At 29.6% G+C, this 27,960-nt stretch overlaps 1 protein-coding gene across 19 annotated transcripts in view; it reads right to left on the reverse strand.

The window, feature by feature from the left end:
* The window catches only part of LOC119601032 (plasma membrane calcium-transporting ATPase 1), a 554,548-nt gene that overhangs the window by 233,922 nt on the left and 292,666 nt on the right, over nt 1-27,960 (reverse strand). For 3 of the 19 annotated variants that reach the window (XR_005231175.1, XR_005231174.1, XR_005231176.1), the window contains exon 17: nt 22,981-23,555. The exons of 13 other annotated variants lie outside the window; for them this stretch is intronic. Coding sequence is in view for 3 of the 6 variants with exons in the window: in XM_037951700.1 (XP_037807628.1) it covers nt 27,740-27,751 (12 nt within the window). In the remaining 3 variants the exon portion in view is untranslated. Of the gene's footprint in view, nt 1-22,980; nt 23,556-27,739; nt 27,752-27,960 lie in introns of all 19 variants that reach the window. 3 more of the 19 variants (XM_037951700.1, XM_037951697.1, XM_037951694.1) reach the window with 1 other exon arrangement.

Here is a 27,960-nt window from a genome sequence, read left to right on the forward strand (position 1 = left end):
TCCTAGAAAATGTTATATTGCCCTATGCTGAAGAAAATATGCTTCTCAGGTGGGCTTTCCACCAGGATAATGATCCTAAGGACACCTCAACGTTGTGTCAGGATCGGTTTAAGGATAATGATGTGGTCTTACTGGACTGGCCAAGTCAGTCACCTGACCTCTAAAAAGTGTGGATAAAGTTATTCAAAATAACGGTTGTTACACAGGATACTACCAAACAAAAGTGTAAAAATATTGAATTAGACTTACTTTTCTGGTACCTATGCTGAATGTACTTATTTTTTTGTACACCATTTAAAACATTTTTAAGAAGACTGAAAGCAGTTTAGGATTTTAATTTATTTTTCTTTCCAATTTTTATTTTAAATCTTATAAAAAATTTAATTATGTTCACTTCAAACGAACCACAACATGGAAAATTTTAAGATTATAGCCCTAATAGCTTCTCAGATATACGAATATTCCTCTTTGATTCATGTGGGGGCTTCAAGCTCCCCAGATGAAAGTTCGCACTTTCTCCTCCAAAATGTTCAGATGAATATTAAAGTAATTTGTGTATAATTTTAAGAATCAAGTTCTATTAGTTTCCCAGATAAACGTAATTTTTTATTTAATTCATATGGGAGGTGGTAAGTTCCCCATTGAAAGTCTGCCCGTTATACTCTAAATGTTCAGATGAATGTCAAAATTCTTCAAATTTGAAGATTCTAGCTCTAATAGTTTCTCAGATATAAGATCCCCAGATTAAAGTCCGCTTTTTTTCCTCCAAAATGTTCAGATGAATGTTTAAGATCTTCGTGCAAAATTTGAAGAATTTAGTTCCATTTGTTTCCCAGATAAACGAATTTTTGTATTTAATTAATATGGGAGGTGCCACTCCCCTCATGGGTAGTCCGTCAATTTATTACCCAAAATGTTTATTTAAATGGATGTAAAAGTTATTCGTGCAAAATTTTAAGATTTTAACTGTAATACTTTCTAAGATAAACGAATATTTGTTTTTAATTTATATGGGAGGTGCCACGCCCCCTAGTGCTAGTCCCCCTACTTTTTGTCCTATTACCTATTCCAGACATTCCGGAATACGCTGTGAAAATTTGAAGAAAATCGTTTTAGCCGTTTAGTAGTCTATAACGTTGAAACATAAACAAAGAAACTATATGCAAATTTGATATATGAAAGGTATTTGAGAGACGATTTCAATGACACACAATTTTGTATACCACTCCCAAATTATTGCAAAATGTTGTAATTTTTCTGAAAATTTTTACATAGAATTATTTAATGCATTTTATTAAAAAATTAAACTCTTTTTTCTCCCCGGTATAGTGTTAGCTATATTTATCTAAAGAAATCCGATGTCGGATTTCTTTAGGGGCACCCCCTAATATGTTTCATTTTGTTAGGTTTTAAGATTGCCAACGTTTGAGATCGATTGAAAGATGCTAACACGTGCCACTGTAATACAAAGTTTTGAAAATCTCGATTTTTTGGCAGTTTGGCGACTTTGCCGACTAATACCTCTAGAACGGTTTGACATATTTGCCCGTGTTATACATCAAATTTATAACATGTAATAAAAAATATGTAGGTAATACTAAATGTGAGGTAATGAAGTCAATGACCCTAAAACAGTGACTATATACCCCTTAGAGCGAAAGTGGAACCTATTGTGAAAAACCCATTTACCTATATTATAAATTTTTGGAATGGAAATAATTATGTATTTAAAAAATCAATTATAATAAATGTATGTAAACATTGTTATGGGTCTAAAATTAACGGTATACCATAGCAAATATATTTAAATGAAATGAGATTCCAAAGTAAAAGTATTTGTCCTTAATAGGCAATAATGATACAAATAACGCATCTTCACGCTTTTAGGGACATTAGCTATTTTTTCGGTTTCAGTATTAGTTGCAGATTTATTACGTAGAATATAAAATATTATAAACAGTATGGTCTTTAACTTGTTGTATGACATGGGCAAATAGTTTTAGCTGTTCCAGAGAAACTGCCAAAAAATCAAGATTTTTCAAAACTTTGAAGCCCCAGTAACACGGGTTAACATGCTCCTATTGTGCTCAAACTTTGGCAATAGTAAAATCTGAGAGAAAAAACATTTTAGGGGGTGCCCCCAAAAAAATTCACATATTTTTTTTACCATATGAGATAAAACCACCCAAATGTGCATACATCAGTATAAGCGCAATTTTATTAGCTTTACATTGGTTATAACACTTTATAATTTCATTTTACTGTAAATCTATTTTTTTAGCGCAAGGACTTTCTACTCTATGGTATGTCCAACAACGGCTTCGCTTAATAAATATTTCCTAAATAGCCGGCCTACGGCAAGAATTTATCACTCTATAATATGACCAACACCGGTTTCGCTTAGTAAAGATTTCTTAAATAGCCGGCATAAAGCCGAACATTCTTGATACAGGGAAAGTGTATTCTTAGCGAAACCGGTGTCCAATGTACCCCAGAGGATAAAATCCTTGCGCCCGGCCGAAGGCCGTCTATCAGCCATATATTTTTTATTTCGTGTGACAAAAGTAATATAATGAAATAACTCCCCAAGAATATTGTTAGGGATTTATTTCATTTTTGAATTTTTAATGTGAAATAATACTCCAAAAAAAGAATTAAATCCCCAAATTTCGTTGGGGAATATTCCGGTTAACCGAAATGTTCGGAAATCTTTAAAATAGTATATTTAGTTGAAAATGTCATAGATATGTACATTAACATATCATAAGGAAACAAACTTATACAGATCTGAAGATATTATTGATTCGTTAGGTATATGGAAGTTGCCATAGGAAGGACAAATTGGCCTTTGAATATATAATGCATATATATCAATAAAAAAATGTATGTCCAGGACTATCAAGTATAAATAGTGTTCATGCGACGCGACGATTCATCGGGAACGGAAGTAGACGACGACTGTCTCGACATAATTTAATTGTGACCTCCCTCCGCTCACTACGCCTGTGGTTGTTCAAATTACTTTGAATGACGCTTAGGAATATTGACAGGTGTCGTTCTGACTTTCTATCAATCAACCTAATCGCCATTACAGTTTGTGAAAAACCCCAGTAGCATAAATTCTCGGACAGCAACAACAATCCTTATGTTTCGATAAATAAAGTCCGTTTTGAGAACGTTTGAGAAACTTATCGATTTTTATTATACTCACGCAGTAAACAGGTAAGTTCATCCTGCATTTTATCATCAAAGTTATTTATTCGTCTTAATAAATAACAAATTTCTTCATATAATAGTTGTAATTTGTTTAAATAGTTAATTTTTTATTGGTTTAAATAGTTAATTTTTTATTGCCAACTTTTTACAAATTTCCTGATTGTATGAAATTGTAAATCTCCATTTTATATACATAATATATGTTTAAAATTTCCTAACATTTGTTTAACTATCTTAGGTCTGTTTTCATTTAATGTTTAGAATTATCTATCCAAAATTTTTTAAAAGCAATGGCACAAGATTTCTTTTGTTTTAATATAAAACTTTAAAATTTTTCCATCACTTAACTACTACTAGAAATATTTGTTCTATTTGCAATTTTTGTTAGCAGGCGCAAAATATTTCAAAACAATCAAAATATTTTTTTCTGTTTTAGCAGCGCACGCACAGAACGGTCGAACTACTATTGCCATGGAAAAATTGCGCAATAAATCGTGTTGGTTCTACTACTGCCAGCAGCAAAATGAGCAACTACCAGTTGCAATTTATCACATTTTCCAAAAGACAACCTCTAAAAAATTTCATCGAAAAAACCAACAACAAACATACACTTATTTGAAAAACGTATGTGTGGTTGGGTGTATGCAAAGAAAAAAACCAATGGGTATTTAGCTAAAATTTGTTTATTAAAAAAATTACTCCTTAATTGGAATTTTGATTCGGGAACGAAATTTAAAAATTAAGGTTAATACAAATATGTTCGATTTTTTTATTCAATGACTAATTGCTATCATCGATCAAGATCTCAATAACTAGTCAAAGAGATTTTTTGACATTCCCCATAATAAATTTTAATTAAACTCTTCATTTCCAAAAATACCAAGATCCAAAACTTTGTGAAAAAAACTGAAGTAATCATCAAGGAATTGTTTCCTTCACAGTGAATTTATCAACAAATAATGCTAAATTTTTGTGAATCAAACTTTGTGCGGTCAAAATTATTTTTGTATTATTCACATTAAAATATCAATAGTTTTCACGAAATGCAATTTTAATTTTAAGTTCAAGTTAAACTAACTAAAATTAAGTTAATTTACAACTTTTCCGTTTTTTGACGTGAAAAAATGCAATTTTGATTTTAAATGCAATTTTAATTTTAAGTTCAAGTTAAACTAACTAAAATTAAGCTAATTTACAACTTTTCCATTTTTTGACGTGAAAAACATCCCTTGTTGTGAATTTTTTATAGAATTTTCTAATCAATAAAAAGCTGTTACGAACAAAATCAACTGTTGTGGAATTTCACAAAATCAATTTTCCCTTCGAAGGGAATGAAAATTTAGGAAGAAGCAAATTTCAATTCTTTTGGCGAAAGAGGTGAATTTTTTTTATTTTAGTTTTAAAGTTTTAAAATAACTCATCACACTAAAAGATATTTGAATTACACATAATATGGAAAGTTTAGAAAAAGGAACTTTAATAAATTTGTACAGCAGAGTACTGTCTAAAATTATTCTGTTTTATCTTTTTTTCATTTCTTAAAAAAAGCGCTAAGAGAAAAAAATGCGACTTTTGGATTGTTAAAAGGCGCTAAATCTAGCGCCAAAAGCGCTAAATTGGCAACGCTGTTGGTTTCATAGTTTTGTGTATTTTGTGTTTTGTTTGATATGTTATTGCTAAAGTAACGGTAGAGAAGAAAAATAAAAAATAAATTGAAATGTTATAAAATTAAACTTATTTTAAACACACGGGAAAATGAAATAAATTAAAATTTTATAGAATTGATATTTTTTAAACACACTATGGTGAAGGGTATTATTTAAGATTCGGCTAAGGCGAATATAGAACTCTTAATTGTTGATAAACAAATTGTTTTTAGGAAATCATAGTGTTTTTGTAAAATGATTTGTGATATGTTTTATATGCCTTGATTGAATGCATGCGCGGATCCGCGGATCCACACCTCCAAACCGAATATAAAAATGTGGAAAAAATAAATTAAGTAAAAAAATCACAAATCCCCCCTTGACCCCCTCTTTAATGATGTTTTGCAAAACCATTTTTGAAAAAAAAAACTCACATATCTCTTAAATTTCACAAAAGTACCAAAAGAACACATAATTACCAGTTTTCCCGTTTAGTTTAAATTCCCTTTTCTCCGTTTTCCTTCTAGTCCACTCTTTGAGAAATAATATAGCCAATAACACTCCCCAAATATAGATCTAACTATGTTCCAAATTTTCATAAAATCGGTCCAGCCGTTTTGTCGTTATTGAGGAACAAACAAACATACAATATATATTAGGAATTATATTTATATAATATTCAAACAGACATTCTAATTGTAATACAATATATTACTCAAGTAAAACCAGATACATTAGACCGACTCACTTTGTATGGAAAGCAAAAACGTGATTTTGTTAACCCACTCAAAATGTGCCTTGCTTTGTTTTATGATGATTCCCAAAATATTTTAAGTCTAGCGATTTCCGTTCGTGAGCTGGGACAAATTGAAAAAAGGTATTTTGGAATTAATTCTTTAAAATGTTAGTTTCGTTTTAAAACAATATATAATATGGGGTATCGTTTGAAAGGGGGTTTAAAGCCGCGTTCAGTGAATAAATAACAGTCTGCTCATAATTGTCATATTCCAAAAAAATTAAAATTGTTAGGTTTTCCATTAATATAAATAAAATTTATGCACAAAAAAACTTTAAAATGATACCACATATTGTATATTTTGTTTAAGAAAAAACTGTAAAATTTCAAAAATAACTAAAAAGAGACTTTTTTGTAACAGGTCCAGATTACGAATGGCCAACGATAGACTAGAAATATTGTGGGAACCATCATAAAACAAAACAAAGAATTTTCGAAGCTGGGTAAAATTTTGAATTGAATATGAAAAATTATCTGATATTTTCAATAACGATCATTATACAATATTTGCAAATATGTATAAATAATGACCTCCAAACTAAAATTGTTAAAGGAGAACAAACATATTCTTTATGTTCTTAAAAAAGCAGAACCTAAACTACGAAAAGTAATACTAAAACATGTTGATGAAGCTGTAATTAAAACTATATATGAGATTCTTTTTAATATTATGAATAACATGTTAGAATGCTATATTTTAACTTTTTTGTAACTGGTCCAGCTCGCGAACGACCATCGGACAACACTAACCCCAAAATATTTTGGGTAAGATCATATTACATAACAACGAATATTTTGAGGGGTGTAACTCAAGCACCATTTTTTGTGACTCGATCTAATATACATACATATACTGTTTACTAACAAGTTTTTACACTGTATACAAAATACCTTCAATAATAAATAAATTGCAACTGGCAGTTGCTCATTTTGCTACTGGCAGTAGCAGAACCAAAACAACATACTGCAGCTAGGAAGAAATTAGCAGCGCAACGATGGCGTGTGTGCGTTACTATAGCAAAAAATATATTTCGATTGTTATACAAACGAATGCAGTAAAATGCAGTATTTTACTGATTACTGAAAATGTGTTTACAGTATTCCGTACAATCTAATAATTTACTGAAACTTCTATTTGCAACATATTTTTGAATGTAATACATGCAGTGTCTCTCATAAGTATTCGAATTTAGGTAAACTATGAAAAGATACCAAATTTAATAATATATTTTGTATGCAAAATAAATAAATTAATTTGTTATATTTTCTAGACAGTCCTTAGATTTGATATATCGTTTTTTAAAACTTGAAAAATTTACATTTACTTAAATTTATATTTGTAATTTTTTTTCTTTTTCCAGAGATAAAACCAAATTTTATATTGGGATTTAATAGACCCCTTGGGATATCCAAAAATAATGTTTTTTGTTACAATATGTTACAATCTGTATATAAATGTTCCAAGATATATTATTGGGATCATTCTTCTGTAGCTAGTTCAATGTGTATTTTTTGTATATCAGCTTTTATACATTTTAAGTTTTCAATGTATTGTGGAAGTGTATAACTCCAAAACATGCCTCGAAGAAACACCTTCAATATAGTATAATCATTCTTTTTATATACCAATGGTCTCCAGGCTGCATGTCACCATATCATTATGGTCTAACTCAAAAATATTGATATCTGTTTAAATATTATTTACTATGATCAACATAAACCCAAAATTTTGGACTTACAGTATTATTGTAATGAGCGTGAAAGTTACGAGTAGTAAAAACTGAAATCTACTGTATAGTATGTCGTTTTGTTAAGGCATGTTTTGGCTATAATGTATTGAAAATTTAAAATATTTTATTGCTAATATCTACATGAATATATACTAGTCAACTTTGTCAAAAAATATTGACCCTAGTTGTACTAAAAAGGACTTAAGATCCAGATAATTCAAATAGAAACATGAAACAAATACATGAATATATACTAGTCAACTTTGTCAAAAAATATTGACCCTAGTTGTACTAAAAAGGACTTAAGATCCAGATAATTCAAATAGAAACAGAAGAACGATATCAAAAATACGTCTTGGAAAGTTTAAGTGCAGATCCTTATAAAAAAGACTATTATTTTTAGATTCTTTAAGGGGTCTATATTAAATCCCAAATTTCGGTTGATAATAACCCCTTAAAACAATTTTAAGCAAAAAACCATTTGATTCTAATTTTTGTGTTTCGTAAAATAAGGTCAAATATGAAATACAAGAAAAATTCGAATACTTTTGTGAATCAATTTTACTGACTTTTTTAAAAAAAGTTAAATTAATTTAAGTAAATGTAATTTTTGCAAATTTAACAGATTGCGATATTAAACCTTAGGACTTTCTAGACAATATAACAAATTTAATTATTCATTTCACTCGCAAAAATATTATTAAATTATGTTTCTTTTCAAAGAACAACCAAATTCGAATACTTATTTATCATCACAAGTAGCTATAGTGCGATAAATCGGCCAATAAAAAGTTGTTGGAATCATTTATTATATTTTATAATATTAGATTATTAATAGAAAAGAGAGTAAAAGAGATCAATATGATAATAGTTGTATGAAAATTTTAGTTAAATATAATAGTTTTTTACTAATAATGCATTTTGGTTGAACATTTTTCTGATTACTGAAAAAAATTTCAGTTTTCAGTAAGATTTGCATTACCAGTATTTTTTACTGTTTACTGAAATTTTTTTTAGTATTCAGTAAAATTTTAGTGAATACTGTAATTTTTTCAGTAATCAGTAAAAATTTACAGTGTGCCCATGTATGGTTTATTTTAATCCTTATCACTCACTGTGTCTGATAAACATACACACAAGATAAGGACTTCTGGAAAATAAGACAATTAAATAAGGATGTTTATACCCTACACCACTTTAGTGGGGAGGGTATATTGGGTTTGTGCTGATGTTTGTAACGCACAATAATATTGGTCCTACACCCACCTTAAAGTATACCAATCGGCTCAGAATCATTTTCTGAGTCGATTTAGCTATGTCCGTCCGTCTGTCCGTCCGTCTGTCCGTCCGTCCGTCCGTCCGTCCATGTAAACCTTGTAATCAAACTACAGGTCGCAATTTTGAAGATAATTCAATGAAATTTGGTACGTGATCTTCTATTGTCCCAGGGACGAAGCCTATTGAAAATGGTTAAGATCGGTCCATTATTTCACCTAGCCCCCATACAACTGAACCCCTCGAATAGGGCTTTTAAAACTTGTAATCAAACTACAGGTCGCAATTTCGGAGATAATTCAATGAAATTTAGCACATGATCTTTTATGGTACCGTAGACGAAGCCTATTGAAAATGGTTAACATCGGTCCATTATTTCACCTAGCCCCCATACAACTGAACCCCCGAATAGGGCTTTTAAAACTTGTAATCAAACTACAGGTCGCAATTTTGAAGATAATTCAATGAAAATTGGCACATGATCTTTTATGGTACCGTAGATGAAGCCTGTTGAAAATGGTTTACATCGGTCCATTATTTCACCTAGCCCCCATACATCTGAACCCCCGAATAGGGCTTTTAAAACTTGTAATCAAACTACAGGTCGTAATTTTAGAGATAATTCAATGAAATTTGGCATATGATCTTTTATGGTACCGTAGACGAAGCCTATTGAAAATGGTTTACATCGGTCCATTATTTCACCTAACCCCCATACAACTGAACCCCTCGAATAGGGCTTTTAAAACTTGTAATCAAACTACAGGTCGCAATTTCGGAGATAATTCAATGAAATTTGGCACATGATCTCTTATGGTACCGTAGATGAAGCCTGTTGAAAATGGTTTACATCGGTCCATTATTTCACCTAGCCCCCTTACAACTGAACCCGCCGAATAGGGCTTTTAAGTTCATAATTATGTTTAATATACTCATATCTCGACAAAAAGCTGCAATAACCAAGTTGTATACAAGACTTGATGACCCCCACGAATTCCATAATAATAGGTTCTCATATGACCCTAGCCCCTATGAAAAGCCCCCATCAAAATTTCACTTAAATGTCCACAATTTTATTCAACAATAAACGGCTTAAGTATGTATATCTAAGGCAAGGTACAATTCAACTTAAATGCTTTATTATGGCAAGTAAATCACATTATATTTTTGTCAAAGGTGTAGGGTATTATATGGTCGGCCTCGCCCGACTATAATTTCTTACTTGTTTTTCTTTCTTATCGTTACACATATGTAAATATAGATAACCATAGAAGAAAATGTTACCAGCAGATTGAAATACACAAATGATGAAATTAAATATAGAAACATGTTCAAGTGATTTGAATACCCGTTTAACCGAAAACCAATGATTTAAAAAAACCGGTTTGCGAAAAACCGAAATATTCCATAAAATCCGGTTTTTAGGTTAACCGGTTTATAAACACTATCTCTTACAGAGAATTATATCATTGTCAATAAATCGTTTAAAAATCAAAAATAAAAGTATTAAGATATATGCATTTCACAAAAATGGTTTGTTATTAGAAATTTATCACTCTCTGGAATTCGGAATTAGTTGATAATTGACCCTAGTTGATAAAGAGCCTCTTCAAAAAATCTTCCGGATGTTCATATTTTGGTTTTAAATGTTATAAATGTATTACTTTTTAATCATAAATGCGTTTTTCATTAAAAAAAAAGTTCGTGTTCGGGTTCGGCCGAACTTTCAAATTTACCGAAGTTCGGGTTCGGTACCGAACGAAATTTTGAGTTCGGTCGGACTCTACAATTTATCCTAAAAATCTACTTGTTTGTTACGCTTGCTTTGTTGATAACGGTTTGTATGTTGTTGTTTACATTTTTCTTATAAATGAAAGGATATTTAAAGTTAACAAATCATGTAATATCATTAAAACACTAAACACTAATCGCGAGACCTAGTGAAGTTGGTAGGTCTAGTAGAGTAGATTACAGTACCATTTTTAGAATCTTCAATATACCCTATTGGATAAAACGCTTTTCGTTGACTAGACAGACCAAAAAAATTATATCTCAAAATTTTCTTAACCGATTTAATATTTTTCAACTGTTTTGAAAAAAGTTTCCTTTGTCCTTTTTAAAAAGTATACACACTTTTATATTTTTTACGGAAATGTGTAAAATATTTAGATCTAAATACAAATTTTTTTATATTTTTTAATTTTTTTACAATTCAAGATCATTTTTGACTGGATTCCGTCCAATCCAGTCCAAAAACCTTAATAAAGGACATTAATTTTGAGAAACGGTATCTTAAAATAAATTAAACTTTCATTGACACCGTAATTCTCCTCGATTCCTAGGGGCGACCCTAATGTACTAACCAAAAATATTTAATACATACATGCTTCTCATACAAGATTAATTTTCAATTGCGGGTCGTGATACATAAAGAATACTTGTAAATCATAACAACCCGCACGTCGAGATGCGCATTCTTGTAATAAATATGCATTGGTCTAACACAATTTGAAGAAATTTAAATAAAGTTATAATAAAAAGAAAATAATAGGATTTTGGTCCAGATCAAAAAATATTATTTTTTTTTAATTTCTCTCATTTTATAATAATTATTTGAAAATTTTTATTTCAATAATTTTTTCATGATTTTTGTAGTCCTGGACCCCAAATAATAATTATTTTGGGTATTTTAAACTATTTGACGTTTATGAATACGATTTTCTTGAATTTTTCCTAAAATTGGTTAATAAACCTAAAATAAGTTTTTATGAATACGACCGTTTATGTTTTATGTGAACCACAAATATAAAAATTAAATAAAAATACATAATTCAATATAACCGCATTTTAGGCACCAAAAGTAAATTTCGCATGTAATTCATGTTTCGATTTACGCGATATTCAAGATTGTTAGTCCCAAAATAAGATTTTATATTAAGAATCTCATGTTATACGTTTTTGATTTAAGCGCATTTTCTTCGGTTACCTGTATTAATATTCCATTGAATATTAAAAATACAGAGAGGGCGTTACCATTTCCTAGTCGAATTTAAATTAAAAATTCAGATTATCAACAAATCAGATGTAAAATGATTACACATAGAAATTGCAATATTTTTGCCTTACATACATATATTAATAAATGATATTTTTTTTTAGCTATGATCGGATACTGTAAGAGTAAAAGGGGTCACAAATCGCCTTGCCTATTAATTAAAATTTAATTTCATACAAAAAATATAAAAGGTTAATTTGTCCTTTTTTTGTAATTTACACAATATAATTTTCCGACCCTATAAAGTATTTTATTCTGGATCCTTATAGATAGGGGAGAAGTCATGTCCGTATGTCTGTTGAAATCCATTTTCTGAAGACCGGTATCAAAATCTACAATAATACTGTAAGACATGCTTTCGAGAAGTTTTCTTTTTAAAATTAGCAAAATTTTACCATAAATAACGGAGATATAAACAAAAATCCGAGACAACCTCTGAAAATTTCATAAAAAAGACTATATGCTTATTGGAAAAATGTATGTGTGGTTGTATGTTGGTTTTTTTTGCTTTGAGTATTTTGTTGGTTTTTATGTGTTTTGTTTCGAGAGCTATTTTTTGTTGCTAACTTCAAAATGAAACATACATTTGTTAAATAAAATATATAAATATACATGATTTTTTGTAATTCTGCTGCCAATAACAACACAATTAAATTTAAATATTACTATATATTAGGCTGTATGAATACTACAATCTATATTGTATTGTATGTATTGTATTATAAAAATGTGGCAATGTTAAATCATGAAATTATGAGAAAAATTAGGGAAACGGCATGAAGAACTAATGAAAATGCTGGCGACATTTTTCTAGGCCACAAAGCGTTTACTTACTTGGCATACAAAATGTATGAAAGTTTATTATCTGGAATTGATTATGATAGGGTGGGTAGAAAATAACCTATTCTCTCGGATCAACTTCTAATAGAAAAATTATGTTGTTTTAACGTCAAATGGAAGACCGTACAATATTATTCAATTATTTTGAAGGTAAGAGCCCGCACATCGCCGCCAAAGTTTGTAACTTTCGAGTCTGTTAAACAAATTGAGCATTAAATATTAATTTTCGCACCATTTTTTAGCAAAATCATGTATAAACAAGTAAGAAAGTATAGTCGGGCGTGGCCGACAATATGATACCCTACACCAGTTATGAATATTAAATGTGATTTATTTTTCATAATAAAGCATTTATCTTCAATTTTCCCTTGTTTCGATACATTAAAGCAATTTATGGTTGAAAAACTAATTTTCTGAAAGAGGCTTTATATGGGGGCTAGGGGCACATATGGACCAAGCCCGATAAAATTTTGTGAATATATTTATATTTACATAATATTTTATTGTGCTGAATTTCATCGCGATATTTGTGTTTATAAGTTAATTTTGGACATTCAAGTAATTTTCTGAAGGGGACTTTATGAAATTTGGCAGGGTCATCAAGACTTCTATAAAACTTAGTTGCGCCGCATTTTATCGATATAGCTGTATATTTAACATAATTATGAGCTCAGAAGCCCTTTTCGGGGGTTCTGTTCTATGGGGGCTAGGTGAAATAATGGACCGATTTTAACCATTTTCAATAGGCTTCCTTGGGCCAAATAAAACGTGCGTGCCAAATTTCATCCAATCGCCTAATATACTTTAAGGTAGGTATAGGACGAATATTTTTGTATGTTACAAACATCAGCACAAACCCAATATACCCTCCCCACTAAAGTGGTGTAGGGTATAAAAATTGCCTTCTAAAAAGATAGAAAAACCTATTTTTATACCCTTCACCTTCGTGAGAAGGGTATATATAAGTTTGTCATTCCGTTTGTAATTTCTATAATATAAATTTCCGACCCCATATAATATATATATTCTGGATCCTTATAGGTAGCGGAGTTGAATAAGCTATGTCCGTCTGTCTGTCCGTCGGTGTGTTTGTTGAAATCAGTTTTTAGAAGACCCCAGATAACGACGAGATTCAAATCTTCAAAAATTCTGTTAGACATGCTTTCGAGAATATCGCTATTTAAAATCAGCAAAATCGGTCCATAAATACCGGAGATATGAGCAAAAATCCGAGACAACCTGTGAAAATTTCATAAAAAAGAAAATGTTTTCATGCTTTGATATAAGCAACAACAACAACACTGCTTATTCATTGAGTATTTCGTATCATATGTTTGGGTAGCTGTGTGTTTCATTGCCTTGTGTATATTGCTTTGGTTTCTTGGTGCATCCAGTTTCGTATGTTTGGATGTCTGTGTATTCGAAACTAAGATTTATTTGGCCAATAATTAAAATTATACAACGCCATCACCAATTCTAGCTAGAAAAAACTAGCTCATATGTTCCAATTAAAATTAAAAACTTAGGTTAAGTTAACACGAATGCACATGGCCAAATATGCACCTCAAGAAAAACTGTAACTCAGTACAGTTATCTGACGTCACACATTGGCCAATGCTGTTTGAGACGCAAAACTCTCGAAGGCAGAGCAAAAAGGACGGCCTGATTACCCTTAAGCGATAATGGCAACGACGCACGACGATCTTCCTCCACCCAGAGCTGAATTACGAATGCATTGTGTATTTTGTTTTTGCTTTTTTGTGAGTATTTCGTTTCGTATCGAGGCGAATTCATATAAGGTGGTGTTATTCAATCAGCTGATAATTTTTTTTCTTAATTCGCCTGGTTTACGTAGCTGTCAAAGTTTGTTATTCTTTACATTTTTATATTTAAAAATGTCCATTAAACGAAAAAAACTTCGTTAATATTTTGAATTATTTATGTAAAAAATCAGAAAATACCAAGCATCTCGTAAACAAATATCATTATACCCTTCACCTTCGTGAGAAGGGTATATATAAGTTTGTCATTCCGTTTGTAATTTCTATAATATAATTTTCCGACCCCATAAAGTATATATATTCTGGATCCTTATAGGTAACGGAGTTGATTAAGCTATGTCCGTCCGTCTGTCTGTCTGTCTGTCTGTCTGTCCGTCTGTGTGTTTGTTGAAATCAGTTTTTAGAGAACCCCAGATATCGGCGAGATCCGAATCTTCAATAATTCTGTTAGACATGCTTTCGAGAAGATCGCTATATAAAATCAGCAAAATCGGTCCATAAATACCGGAGATATGAGCAAAAATCCGAGACAACCTCTGAAAATTTCATAAAAAGACAATTTTTTTCATGCTTTGATATAAGCAACAACAACACTGCATATGTTTGGATGGCTGTGTGTTTCATTGCCTTGTGTATATTGTTTTTGTTTCTTGGTGCATTCAGTTTCGTATGTTTGGATGTCTGTTAGTTTCATGTATTTTGTTTTTGCTTTTTTTTTTGAGTATTTCGTTTCGTATGTTTCATTGCCTTGTGTATATTGTTTTTGTTTTTTTGGTGTATTCAGTTTCGTATGTTTGGATGTCTGTTGGTTTAATTGCGTTGTGTAATTTGTTTTTATACCCTCCACCACCATCAGTGGTGATAGAGGGTATATATAAGTTTGTCGTTCCGTGTGTAACACCAAGAAATATTCATCTAAGACCCAACAAAGTATATATATTCTGGGTCCTTATGAAAATCTGAGTCGATTTAGCTATGTCCGTCTGTCTGTCTGTATGTGTAAAACACGCTCACATTAAAACAAAGTAAAGGAAATCAACCAAAATATTTATTATTATCCTAAGCATTGGTATTGAAAATCAGCAAAATCGGTTCACAACGTAAAAAGTTATGAGTAAAAATTTCAGACTACCTCGAAAAAAATTTTTGAAGTTTTCTCAGAAACTACCAAATATATTGCAATACATTTTGTCACACTTTATTTTTTTAGGGCAGTGATCAATTATGTTCAAAATCTTTACAATCGATCCAACATTTCCCATTGCCCCCATACAAAGGTATATATTCCCGGAAATTTGTTTATCGTTAATAACTCAATCAAATATATCGGTATCAACACAAAATTTTGTACATACAAATATAATATAAACAGAAATCATACTACCAACGTAGATATCAGTAGGTCTATAATTGGTCATAGCTCCCATATAAGATCGACTTCCGAAAATTACTTAAACACATATATTTCATTGAATTATAAAGCTATCGGGATAAAATTCGACACAAATTTGTTTTGTACACATACAAATCTTTCTACGAAATTGTTTACGGATCGGTCCATTATTGGTCATAGATCCCATATAAGGCCCACTTCCGAAAATCACTTAAAAGCACATATTTCAATGTAAAGTAAAGCTATATTGATAAAATTCGACACAAATATGTTTTGCCTAAACATGAATCACTTTACGAATTTTTTTGGATAGGCCCATAATTGGTCATAGCTCCCATATAAGGTCCACTTCCGAAAATCACTTAAACGCATATATTTCATTGAATTCTAAAGCTATCGGGATAAAATTCGACTTGAATATGTTTTGTGTACGTACAAATCATTTTACAAAATTTTTTACGGATCGGTCCATTATTGGTCATAACTCCCATATAAGACCCACTTACGAAAATCACTTAAAAGCACATACATATTTCATTATCAAATAAAGCTATCTTGATAAAATTCGACACAAACATGTTTTGCCCAAATATGAATCACTCTGCGAAATTTTTCCCGAATAGGCCCATAATTGGTCAAAGTTCCCATATAATGTCCACTTCCGAAAATCACTTACACGCATATATTTCATTGAATTCTAAAGCTATAGGAATAAAATTCTACTTGAATAAGTTTTGTGTACATACAAATCATTTTACCACTTTTTTCTCGGATCGGTCCATTATTGGTCATAGCTCTCATATAAGGTCCACTTCTGAGAATCACTTAAACGCACATATTTCATTGTCAAATAAAGTTATCTTGAGAAAATTCGACATTTATATGTTTTGTCATTACATAAATCACTCTACGAAATTTTTTCCGGATAGGCCCTTAATTGCTCATATCTCCTATATAAAGTCCACTTCCTAAAATCACCTAAACGCACATATTTCATTGATTAATAAAGCTATTGGAGAAAAATTAGACTTGATCTTTTTATGCTTATAAATCACTATACGAAATTGTTTCCTGATCGGTGCATAATTGTTCACAACTCCCATATAAGGACCATTTCTGAAAATTACTTAAACGCACATTTTATACATATGTAGGTATAAAATTTGACATACGGAAATTTGACATCCGGACCGGTCCATAAGTTGTCTTAGCTCCCATATAAGGTTAACTTTTGAAAATCACTTAATACCACTTAATTCGTTATTAAATTATTATATCCGGATAAAATTCGATATAAGTATGTTCTGTGTATAGATAAAACATTCTAAATTTTTCTAGACCTAATCAAAATTAGTTCGACAAAAATTTTAGCGAGTTATCTAAAAATTAGATAGTTAGATGGGTTTGAATAAAATGTAGCTTGCTGGTGGAGGGTATTTAAGATTCGGCATAGCCGAATATAGCACTCTAACTTGTTTTTTTGTGTGTTATTTCGTTTGTTGTTGTTCGTTTTGCTATTGCTATAATAATGATATAAACGGGAAAATGAAATAAATTAAAATTTTGTAGAATTGATATTTTTTAAATACACTGTGGTGAAGGGTATATAAGATTCGGCACAGCCGAATATAGCACTTTTACTTGTTTTATTTAAATATTGCTATAATAACGATATAAACGGGAAAATGAAATAAAGTAAAATTTTATGGAATTGATATTTTTTAAATACACTGTGGTGAAGGGTATATAAGATTCGGCATAGCCGAATATAGCACTCTTACTTGTTTTTGGGATTATTTAGTTTGATGGCTGAGCTCTTAAGCAAAACGCCAGGGTATCCCACCTTGGTTTAAAGGAAATCCTCCAAGTCGACCTATATCTTCATATAGGAAGGTGGAAACCTTTAAACACTTTAGAAAATTTTGAATTTTTAATAGTACTCCACCAGTAAAGTTGAAGTTTTAATGGTCTCCACCAGGGTATAAACGTTTCAGTATTCTATGATCTTCACCAATAAAACATAACCTCACTTGAGGTGATAAAAAAGCACGAGGTTAATGTAGACAACATACAACTTTGAACAGTTATATGAAGTAATACACTACACCAGTGCGAGGGATTGGTTACTTTTGGTTACAGATGTTTTTAGTTCTTAAAACTTCCCCCGAGAATTTTGTGTCAAATTTGGACATTTGGTCATACATTAAAAAAAAAATTTTTTTTTTTTTTTTAAATTTTAAAAATAATATATATTTTTTTCCAAAATGGGCCCTTTTTATTTTTATTTTTTTTTCGTTTTAAGAAAGCTTATACATTTTCCTTAAAGGGTTTTATAGTCCCATAATGGGATGCGAGTGCCAAATATTGGAAAAAATGTATTCTTGAGTTAAAAAATAATTTTTTTGATGGATATCCCACTCTAATCCCATTATGAGGCTAGTGTTTATAAACCGGTTAACCGAAAAACCGGTTTTTATTGCATATTTCGGTTTTTTGCTAACCGTTTTTTTTTAAACATTGATTTTCGGTTAACCGGGTTATCCGGTTTTTAAGTCTCGGTTATCGGACCTAAGATTGTTAAACAAAAGTTAGGAAATGTTATGTATATATACAATTTCAGACAATCAGGAAATTAGTAAAAAGTTGGCATTTAAACCAATGAAAAATTAACAATTTATACTTGATAGTCCTGGACATACCATTTTTTATTGATATAGATGCATAATATATTCAAAGGTCAATGTATCCCTCCTATGACAATTTCCATATACTTAACCAATCAATAATATCTTCATATCTGTATAAGTTTGTTTTCTTATGATATATTATTGTCGACAGTCGAACACATTTAAAGTAATAATTATCCCTATAATTGGTGCTAAGTTTAATTTGGACAATTTTTGCATTCAAAGATAATTGCAAAAAAAACAGGGTGTTCGAACGCTACAAAAATATAAGTTGTTTTTTTTTTAATTTAATTTTAATTAAGTTCGAACGCGACATGTTGAACGCTACATTTTGTGCCTTCATGAAATTTATGTTGTTCCTGTTGATCCCTTGAATATATATGTATATACAATCGCTTATACAAATGCAAAGTATGTAAGAAAATACGGCCGACATAATCGACCGATTAACTTACAATTGATTGATAAAAATAAAAAAGTGGTGTTATATGGGAACTAGGATTAAAAATGGACCGATCCTAATGAAATTTTGTGGTTGGATTTACGTTTATATACAACTTGCTTATGTCTAATTTGAACACAATACTGGTGTTTATAAGAGAAATTTGCTGAAGAATTACCTTGTATGGGGACTAGGGTCAAATGAGGCCCAATTATTACAAAAATTGGCAGTACGGTTGATGATCATATAAATTTTAGACTTGCCGATTTTTGTAGAAATAATAGTATATTTAACGAAATTATGAGTTCAAAAGCATTATTTAGGGATCCGGTTGTATGGGACCTAAGAGAAATAATGGACTGATTTTTAATATTTTCAACACACTTCGTCTTAAGCTTGTATCAAATTTTGTTAAATTATCTTCAAACATGCGAAAGTTAGAATGTTTTTTATATTTTCAGTCTTGGTAGACCTTCTCATGGAAACACCCATATCTATACAAAAAAAAAGCACATTTCATGTTTAGTAATTCATAATATTTCGCAAAATTAAATTTTTCAACTAAATACTATAATATTTTAAAGATTTCAAACATTTCGGTTAATCGGTTTAACCGGTTTTTTAATACTTGGTTAATCGACAAACCGGTTTTCTAGAAATGGTCAATTTCCGAAAAACTCTGGGACTATAAAACTCTTCAAGGAAATTGTATAAGCTTTCTTTTAAGCAAAAAAAAAGTAAAATGGCAATTTTGAAAAAAAAAATTTAAAAAAATATTTAAAAAAATTGTAAAAATAACAAAAAAAATTCTTGGAAACAATGAAGAAATAGCTATCTGAACTCTTTTGGACAATTTTTGCTAAGACCAATAGGTGAAATGTTACACTCATTTGAATAAAACTTTGTATGACCAAAATGTCCAACTTTGACCCATTCTAAGGTGTTCTTGACCGATAGAGCTGAAAATTTGTGCCTGACCTGCTATCCAATAGTACTAGCTTTAGTGCAAATTTCGTCGAAATCGATTTTTTGAGTCGGGTCACTTGACATGAAATTCCCCATATATAAATCATACTTTATGCAAATACTCGATGTACACCCAACAATCCTTTAAGAAAATAAATTTTACAAAATATGTATATATTTAAAAATGTTTTTTAAGTTTTAAAAAATTGGTCTTAAATTGAACTTGACATGATTTTGATCCCGGTTTTCAAAGGGTTGACTATTCTAGATTTCAGAAAAATTATCAACAATAACCTCTATGGACTCAGAAATAATATCGATCAAAAATTATGCATCAATTTGTAATAATATCATTTTTACTTAATTATTTCTAATTTTACGAAAGCATGAAGAAAATCTTTTTCGTAAATTTAAGCGAAATTAAAATTATCATTAAATAAAACAACAACATTTCTTGTAAAATTTAAGAAAAAGTATAATACACTGAAAATAATCCATGCTTAACTTTACGAAAAAAATTTCGTAACTTCTTTTTTCGTAATATTTACAAAAGGTTCGTGTATAGTACGAAATATTATTTAATAAAAACCTTTTCTATTTTTACGAAAGTACGAAAACCTTTCGTAATATTCTTTTTTTCGTAAATTTAACGGAAATTTAACATAATGATGTTAATTATGTTATCATTAAATAAAACTACAACATTTTTATAAAATTTTAGAAAAAGTGTAATATAATCCACCAACTATTTCCATAAAAAAAATTAAAATTATTGTGGAGAATAATTTGTTAACTAAAATTAGAAAAATGATTTTAAAATTAACAAAAATGTTTGCATAAATTAATAATTCGTAAATTTTACAATATTTATTCACTTTTTTCAATTTATGTAAATTAATTTTTCCAAGATTATTTTGCATTATACTAAAATATTTCGTACATTTTCGTATATACTACGAAAGAATTTCGAAACAACGAAAGATTCGTACAATGTAGGACATTTTTCGTATATATTAGGCATGTTTTTTTTCAGTGTATAATTCAAGAATTATTGTCATAAAAAACGAAAAATTCGTGTGGATGATAATTTGTTAACTAAAATTAGAAAAATTATTTTGAAATGAACCAAATTTTTTTTTTATACTAAAATATTTAACCCTATTAAGGTCCCCTTAAAAATTTGATGAAATTTGATGAAATTTGACAAAAAAAGGTTTCATACAAGCTAAAATGTCTCTATCAATTTTTTGGAGAATTGATCCCTAATTGAACCTACCCCCACTTAAGAACCCCTTCAAAAAATGATTTTAACGCTCATTACTGGCTTAAAAAAAGGACTATAGGGAAGAAATTCGACATAAGCAACTTTTATAGGAACCCAGCAAAAAAAACTGTGGAAAAAGATGTAGAATTTTCATCACAACTAGTAACCCGAAGTGCTTCAAATTCGGGTGTAAAACCTATGAATTTTACATTAGCGTGTCATTGGAGGGATGTTGTTCATTTTTGGCAGCTTTGAACTACATCTGATCTTATTTTTAGAAGCAGTAAAAATCCGATATTTGGATGTCAAAAATAAAACACATTCTCTTAATGACACGCTTATGTAAATTTCACTACTCTTTCACCAAATCTTGATGTACTTCAAATATGTTATTTGTAATGACTTTTCCACATCTCTTTCCTCACTTTTAACTGTGGTTTCATTTGTAAGGAAATATTTGGTTTATAAAAGTGAAAAATATGTAATCGCATTTTAAGATGTGATTAAGATGTAGTTTGTAAAGTATGACATCAATTATTTTTTGCTGGGAACGTAATCTACCTTGCTATTTTCATGCAGAATGGGTCGGTTACTTACCCCACCCCCCATATAAGGTCCCTTACAGATAACTTCTCTAATTACTGGCTTAAAAATACGAATATAATAATGAAACTCGACATAAATATGTTTTATATAAGATAATATCTCTCTACCAAATTTGTAAGGATCTGTCCATAATTGATCCTCAAGATTCCATTGAGAAATTTACTTTAGCGCTAATTACTGGCCTAAAAAACGATAAATTTTGACAAAAACAAGTTTTGTATTAATGAAAATCGCATTACAAGATTTTATGAGGATCGGTCCACAATTGAACCTACCCCTCATATATAAAGCCACCATGAGAATATTACGAGTACTTCATCATTGTACTCACCATAAAATGTTTTTTATTATAATTCATCATTCCGATTTTTATGAGGATTGGTCTATATCTGACCATAGCCAAAAAAATCTATGTACAAAATTGTATGGGTACAGATTCATAATTATCGCTACCCTCATATAAGTTCCCCTTCAGATAATTATTTATTTAAGTATTTAAAAATACGAGAACAACAATGAAATTCGAAACGAATAAGTGTTATGCGACTTTCTATCAAATTTAACGACAAACAGTCCATAATTGACCCTACCTCGCATATATGTTCATAGTTAAAAAATTGGACAATAAATTTTGTTTTTAAAAATTTATATTTTGTGAATTCGAAGATCACCTACCTTTTACGGCATACGATTTGAAGGTGGGTATATAAGATTCGGTCGAATATAACACTCTTACTTGTTTAAAACTAAAAAAAAATATATTTACTTTTATGTGTCGAAATTTTAATAACTAAAACTTTGTTAACCAGTTTTAAGTTTTTCTATCTTTTTGGCTATAAAATTGTCCAAAAATTAATATTTTGTTGAAAAAAAAAACTCGAAAAAGTGTAATTTTTCCATATAAACGCATTAAAAAACTTCGGCGGCGATGCGCGGGCTCTTACCCTCAAAATAATTGAAAAATATTATTCAGGCGATAACTATGAGAAGTTGATCAGAGAGAAAAGCTCGACGCATCCTATCGTACATGTATGCAGTTTAATCTAATATTTTCTAAAAAAAAGAATATTTCATTAGGGACAGATGTTCGAAAATATTTTTATCAGGGATTTGGGGTCAAATTGGAAGGATGTGTATTCTGAATGAATTTGGTGCTGGGTAATAGCATAGGTAGAAATTATATTTAAAAATCTATGCTTCGATTGGTAGGTACACATTACTATAAATATACATACGTGCCATTTAAAAAAATACAATTTAATAATTTTTATTGTAGTACGTACGGTTTTTGGTTATGTTTTAAGTTTAAACAGAGTTCATCAGATTCTTTCAAATATGGTGGATTAGTGACAATGCCACATGGTTGAAATAAGTTGAAGAGAAGAAAAAAGTAGTAACAGTAGTAATATTTAGTAGGAAAATAGTAGTAGTAGTATTAGTTGTATAATTATAGTTGATTGGTCCCAGAGAATTGTGATGCAAACAAAAATTATTGTTATAATTATTCTTTTATTGTATTAATTGCGTAGTATAGTATGTATGTATATTATATATTTCAAGAATTCAAATAAAGTTTTACGGCGCTATAAGAACGCAATTGTAATAAGTAATGAATTTAGAAGTTGTTTCATGTTGTTTTGGTTTTTCTTTTTATATTTGTTCAGTTTTTTGTCATTTTTTAAAGATTTTTTTTGCGTTAATAATTATTGCTGTTATTATTATTCGCTTGCTTTTAGTTTATTTTTGTAGTTAATAAATATTGTATGATGTATATTATTACAATGCTTAAGTATCATTTTGTGTTTGCATTTTGATAAGTAAAAATTTACACCTCAGTCTCTCGTATTGCATCCGCGGGCTTAAATGTAAAAAAATAATAACAAAAAATATTAAAATTAATCTTTACCCCATTTGAGATTACTAAAAATAAATATTATTTCCAAGATTTCTGTATTTCACTATATATTTAAATACGTATTTGGCTGTATTTTTCAACTTTTTTTCCAATTTAAAGAAGTCTAAATGTTTATAACTTTAACTAACACGTGTCGTTTTAGTTCAGAAATTGGCAAAGCATTTATAAGGAAATAATTATTGTTATTTAATGGTTTTTAACAAAATGTTCTTTCAAACATTCCAGAAAGTATTTGTGAAATATATTTTTGTATCTTCAAAAATAACAATATTAAAATAACATAATATTGAACAATATTCTTTATATTATTGTTTCATCTAGTAGATAACACAGGCCAACAAATTTTAGATTGCCAATCTGGCATAAAATTAACAAAAAATAACGTTTTTGGTCATATTTGAGGTTTATAATAGAGCGATAACACAAAAAATACCATTTTTGGTCATATTTGAGGTTTATAATAGAGCTTGTTATGTCTTCTGAAGACCAATCTTTTGACATTTAATAATGGTTCAACCTCGGTTATATCTTTTAAGATACATGCAAGAAATGCACCTACAAATTAATATATTCTTTAGAAAAAAAATTTAAGCGAAACAATCGTAGCAATCTCTAAAACTGAAAGTAGCAAAAGGAACCATATCCAAAGGAAAGCTTTGTGTTCCATCCATAGATTTAGGCTCTAGATTTTTTTGACTGATATCTATGTATCTATCTATGTATCATTATTAGTTTAGTTCATGAAAAAATTTAGATCGCAGCCTTTGCTTATACATATAACCCTCATATTATGTTAAAAATACTGATCTAATAAATTCTAAAGGTAAGAAAGTTTAATATTTTTATAAACACTATTTCAAAATTGCGTGACAATTGGCATAAAACTGTAATATGTTCATCATTACTGATCAAATCATTAATTTTATTTCATGGCTGTTTCCTATGCCACTTAATTACAGCTAATTAGAAAACTATACGAACTTATGGATATATATATATCCATATTTATATTTCCAGTTGAAACCCAGGGACTTGAGTAGATTTTTTCATGATTTGCAATTATAACATCTCGAATAAGGCACAACTTTACGCATGAATTGAAAGCCAATTCTCATTGATCAAACCTTTAGAGAAGTATACTCTGTGTTCTTTTTTTAAACATAAATACAAAAATATGCTTGAATTCAAAAAGTATTTATTAACTTCAAATAAATAATAAATTAAAGAAGTCGTATCAAGTAACCCAACTCAAAAAATCGATTTCAACGAAATTTGCACTAAAGTTAGTACAATTGGATAGTAGGTCAGACACAAATTTTCAGCTCTATCGGTCAAGAACTGCCGGACTTAGAGGGGGTCAAAGTTGGACATTTTGGTCATACAGGGTTTTATTGAAATGAGTGTAACTTTTCACCTATTGAACCTAGTAAAAATTGTCCAAAGAAGTTCAGATAGCTATTTCTTCATTCTTTCAAAAAAAAATGTTTAATTCAAAATTTTTTTTTTAATTTTTTTTTTTAATGGGCCCTTTTTATTTTTTTTTTTTGCTTAAAATAAAGCTTATACAATTTCCTTAAAGGGCTTTATAGTCCCATAATGGGATGCGAGTGGGATATCCATCAAAGAAAACATTTTTTACTCAAGAATGAAATTTTTTCCAATATTTGACACTTAATTTTCCCCTATTTTTAAAAATGGACGTTTCTGTTGTATTTTTTTTTTTGCTCAAAATAAAGCTTAGACCATTGCCCTTAAGAGCTTTGTGATTACTTTGTAGGATGCGAGTAGGATATATATATATATATATATATATATATATATATATATATATATATATCGATTTTTAAGGTTGGGTCACTTGACACGAAATTCCCCATTTATATTTTTATTTATTTCACAAATTGTTCATATATACATATATAATAATTTCATAGAAATATATCACTTTGCGGAAACAAAATAAATATGTAAGTGTCCCAGCAAAAATAAAACAAAGTACTTCTAAAAGAATAACGTTTATCACCACTTCAAAAGTAGCACTAATTGAATTTTTTTACCTTCTGAGGAAGTTATATTTAAAAACATTCGAAGAAGCGAAAATAATTATATTTTTTCAATGTTGAAGATACATTTTTATACCCACCATCAAAAAAGATATGGGATTTTTGTCATTCCGTTTGTAACACATCGAAATATTGGTCATAGACCCATAAAAGTATACATATTTTGGGTCCTTATTAAATTCTAAGACGATCTAGCCATGTCCGTCTGTCTGTTGAAATCACGATAGGGCCCACACGGGAGGAGCTAGACAATTGAAATTTTGTATAATTATTACCTATTGCTAAGGTTTGCTTCATATTGAAAGTGGGCAATATCGGTTCACGTTTTCGCATAGCCCCCATACAAGTGGACCTCCAAAAAACAGCTTTAACGGGCATAACTGTTTTAGAAGTACGAGTATAGCGATAAAATTCGACATAAATAAGGGGCCGATAAATGACCCTACCCCCCATAAAAGATCCCCCTCTAAAAATGACTATAACGCTCATTACTGGCTTAAAAATATAAATATAGTGACGAAATTTGCAACACATAAGTTTAATAAGAGTCAAAATCTCTCTACCATAATTGACCATACAAAGTCCCCTTCAGAAAATGACTTTAACGTTCATTACTGGGTAAAAATATGAGTATAGCGATAAAATTTGACACAAGTAATTTCCTCATGAGCCAAAATCTCTCTAACAAATTGTATGTAGATCGGTCCATAATAGATTCTATCCCCCATATAAGATATCCTTCAGAAAATTACTTAAAACTACGAGATATGAAATACGGTTATGAAATTCGACATAAGAAACTTTAATACGAACGTTAATCTTGCTACCGAATTTCATACGGAATGTGGTAATTCACCCTAACCCGCATATAAGCCCTATTTAGAAAATTACTTTAATGCTAATTACTGACATAAAAATGCGAGTACATCGATGATATTCAATGTAAACAAGTATTTAACAAAAATATATTGTGTTTAAAAATTAATATTTTGTTAGTTCAAAAGAGCTCGGTCCATAATTGACTTAAGCCATATTGCAGATATCATCCTGATGTTTATAGGCGAGCATTCCTTTTACGGCATACGGTTTGATGGTGGGTATATGAGATTCGGCACAGCCGAATATAACATTCTCATTACTTCAACAAGTTGTTTTGTTTGTGGAGTTTTTTCAGTGATAGTCTGGTAAATGTAATCAGAAAATAATTATTTAGAAATTTAACTTATATAACATACATAAGTGTTTTACTAATTACAAAATATGCTTAGAAATGGCATATGTTTTGTATCGATTACTCTCATGAGTAATTCTAACACTAAAACGTGTAATAATGATAAATATTATAAAATGTTGTACAATTTTTTTTTGCAAAATTTTATTATTAGCCGTATAAGTTTTCCTTAAGAAATCGACTAACTTTCAAAAATTTTCAGTATAGTGATAAAATTTGACAATAATTGATGACAATAATTAATGGCAATAAATGGCAACAAATATGATTTACTGCCTGTTGCACAATATCGAAACAACATTTTCTTTCTTATAAATATATTGAAAACAAAAACAAAATTTTAAATTTATTTGTTGTTTTCAATACATTTGTAAGTATGAAAATGTTCTTTCGCATTTAGAGAAACCGGCAGTTAAGTTAATAACTTTTTTCTCTAATTTACTCTAGTCTATTTCTAAATTTCAATATTATACTTGCTTTGATGGTGGGTACATAATATTCGGCATTGCCGAGTTTAACAATGTTATATTAATTTTTCGATATTATTAAAAAACTAGTATTATTATTAAATATCATAAAAGAGGCTTCGTTGTCACTAATAAAATTAATATTTGTAAGATTTGGTAATCTAGTCTCGTTTTTGGTGTACCTTTATACATATTTAATTAATCTACTTATTATATAATTTTGACGTATGTATGGATCCAGTAGTATATACACATGTAAACGTAAAACACAATTTTTTATTGTTATTATTAATTTTTTTGTTATGTAAAAAATCAGGTAAATGTTAAACTGCAATTAAAATTTAAACACTGGTTTTTTGTTCTTACCGGTACAGAAATCTATGTATAGTGTATAGTTGATTTTTTTTGTATTATTCAATCGAATTCGAGGTAATTGGGTTTTTTATGAAAATTTAGTTTTAGTTTGATTTTTGGCATGGTTTTTTAAATATCATGTGTTTGAGTTTTTTCATAATTACGAATTAATGTATTATGTAACAAACAATTTCAGTCAATAAATCAATCAGTCACATGGTTGGATTGTTGGA

Source organism: Lucilia sericata, unplaced genomic scaffold (genome assembly GCF_015586225.1).
Source record: "Lucilia sericata isolate MDLA Ls3-8-SP2 unplaced genomic scaffold, ASM1558622v1 Contig000137F_arrow, whole genome shotgun sequence".
Lineage (NCBI taxonomy): Eukaryota > Metazoa > Arthropoda > Insecta > Diptera > Calliphoridae > Lucilia > Lucilia sericata.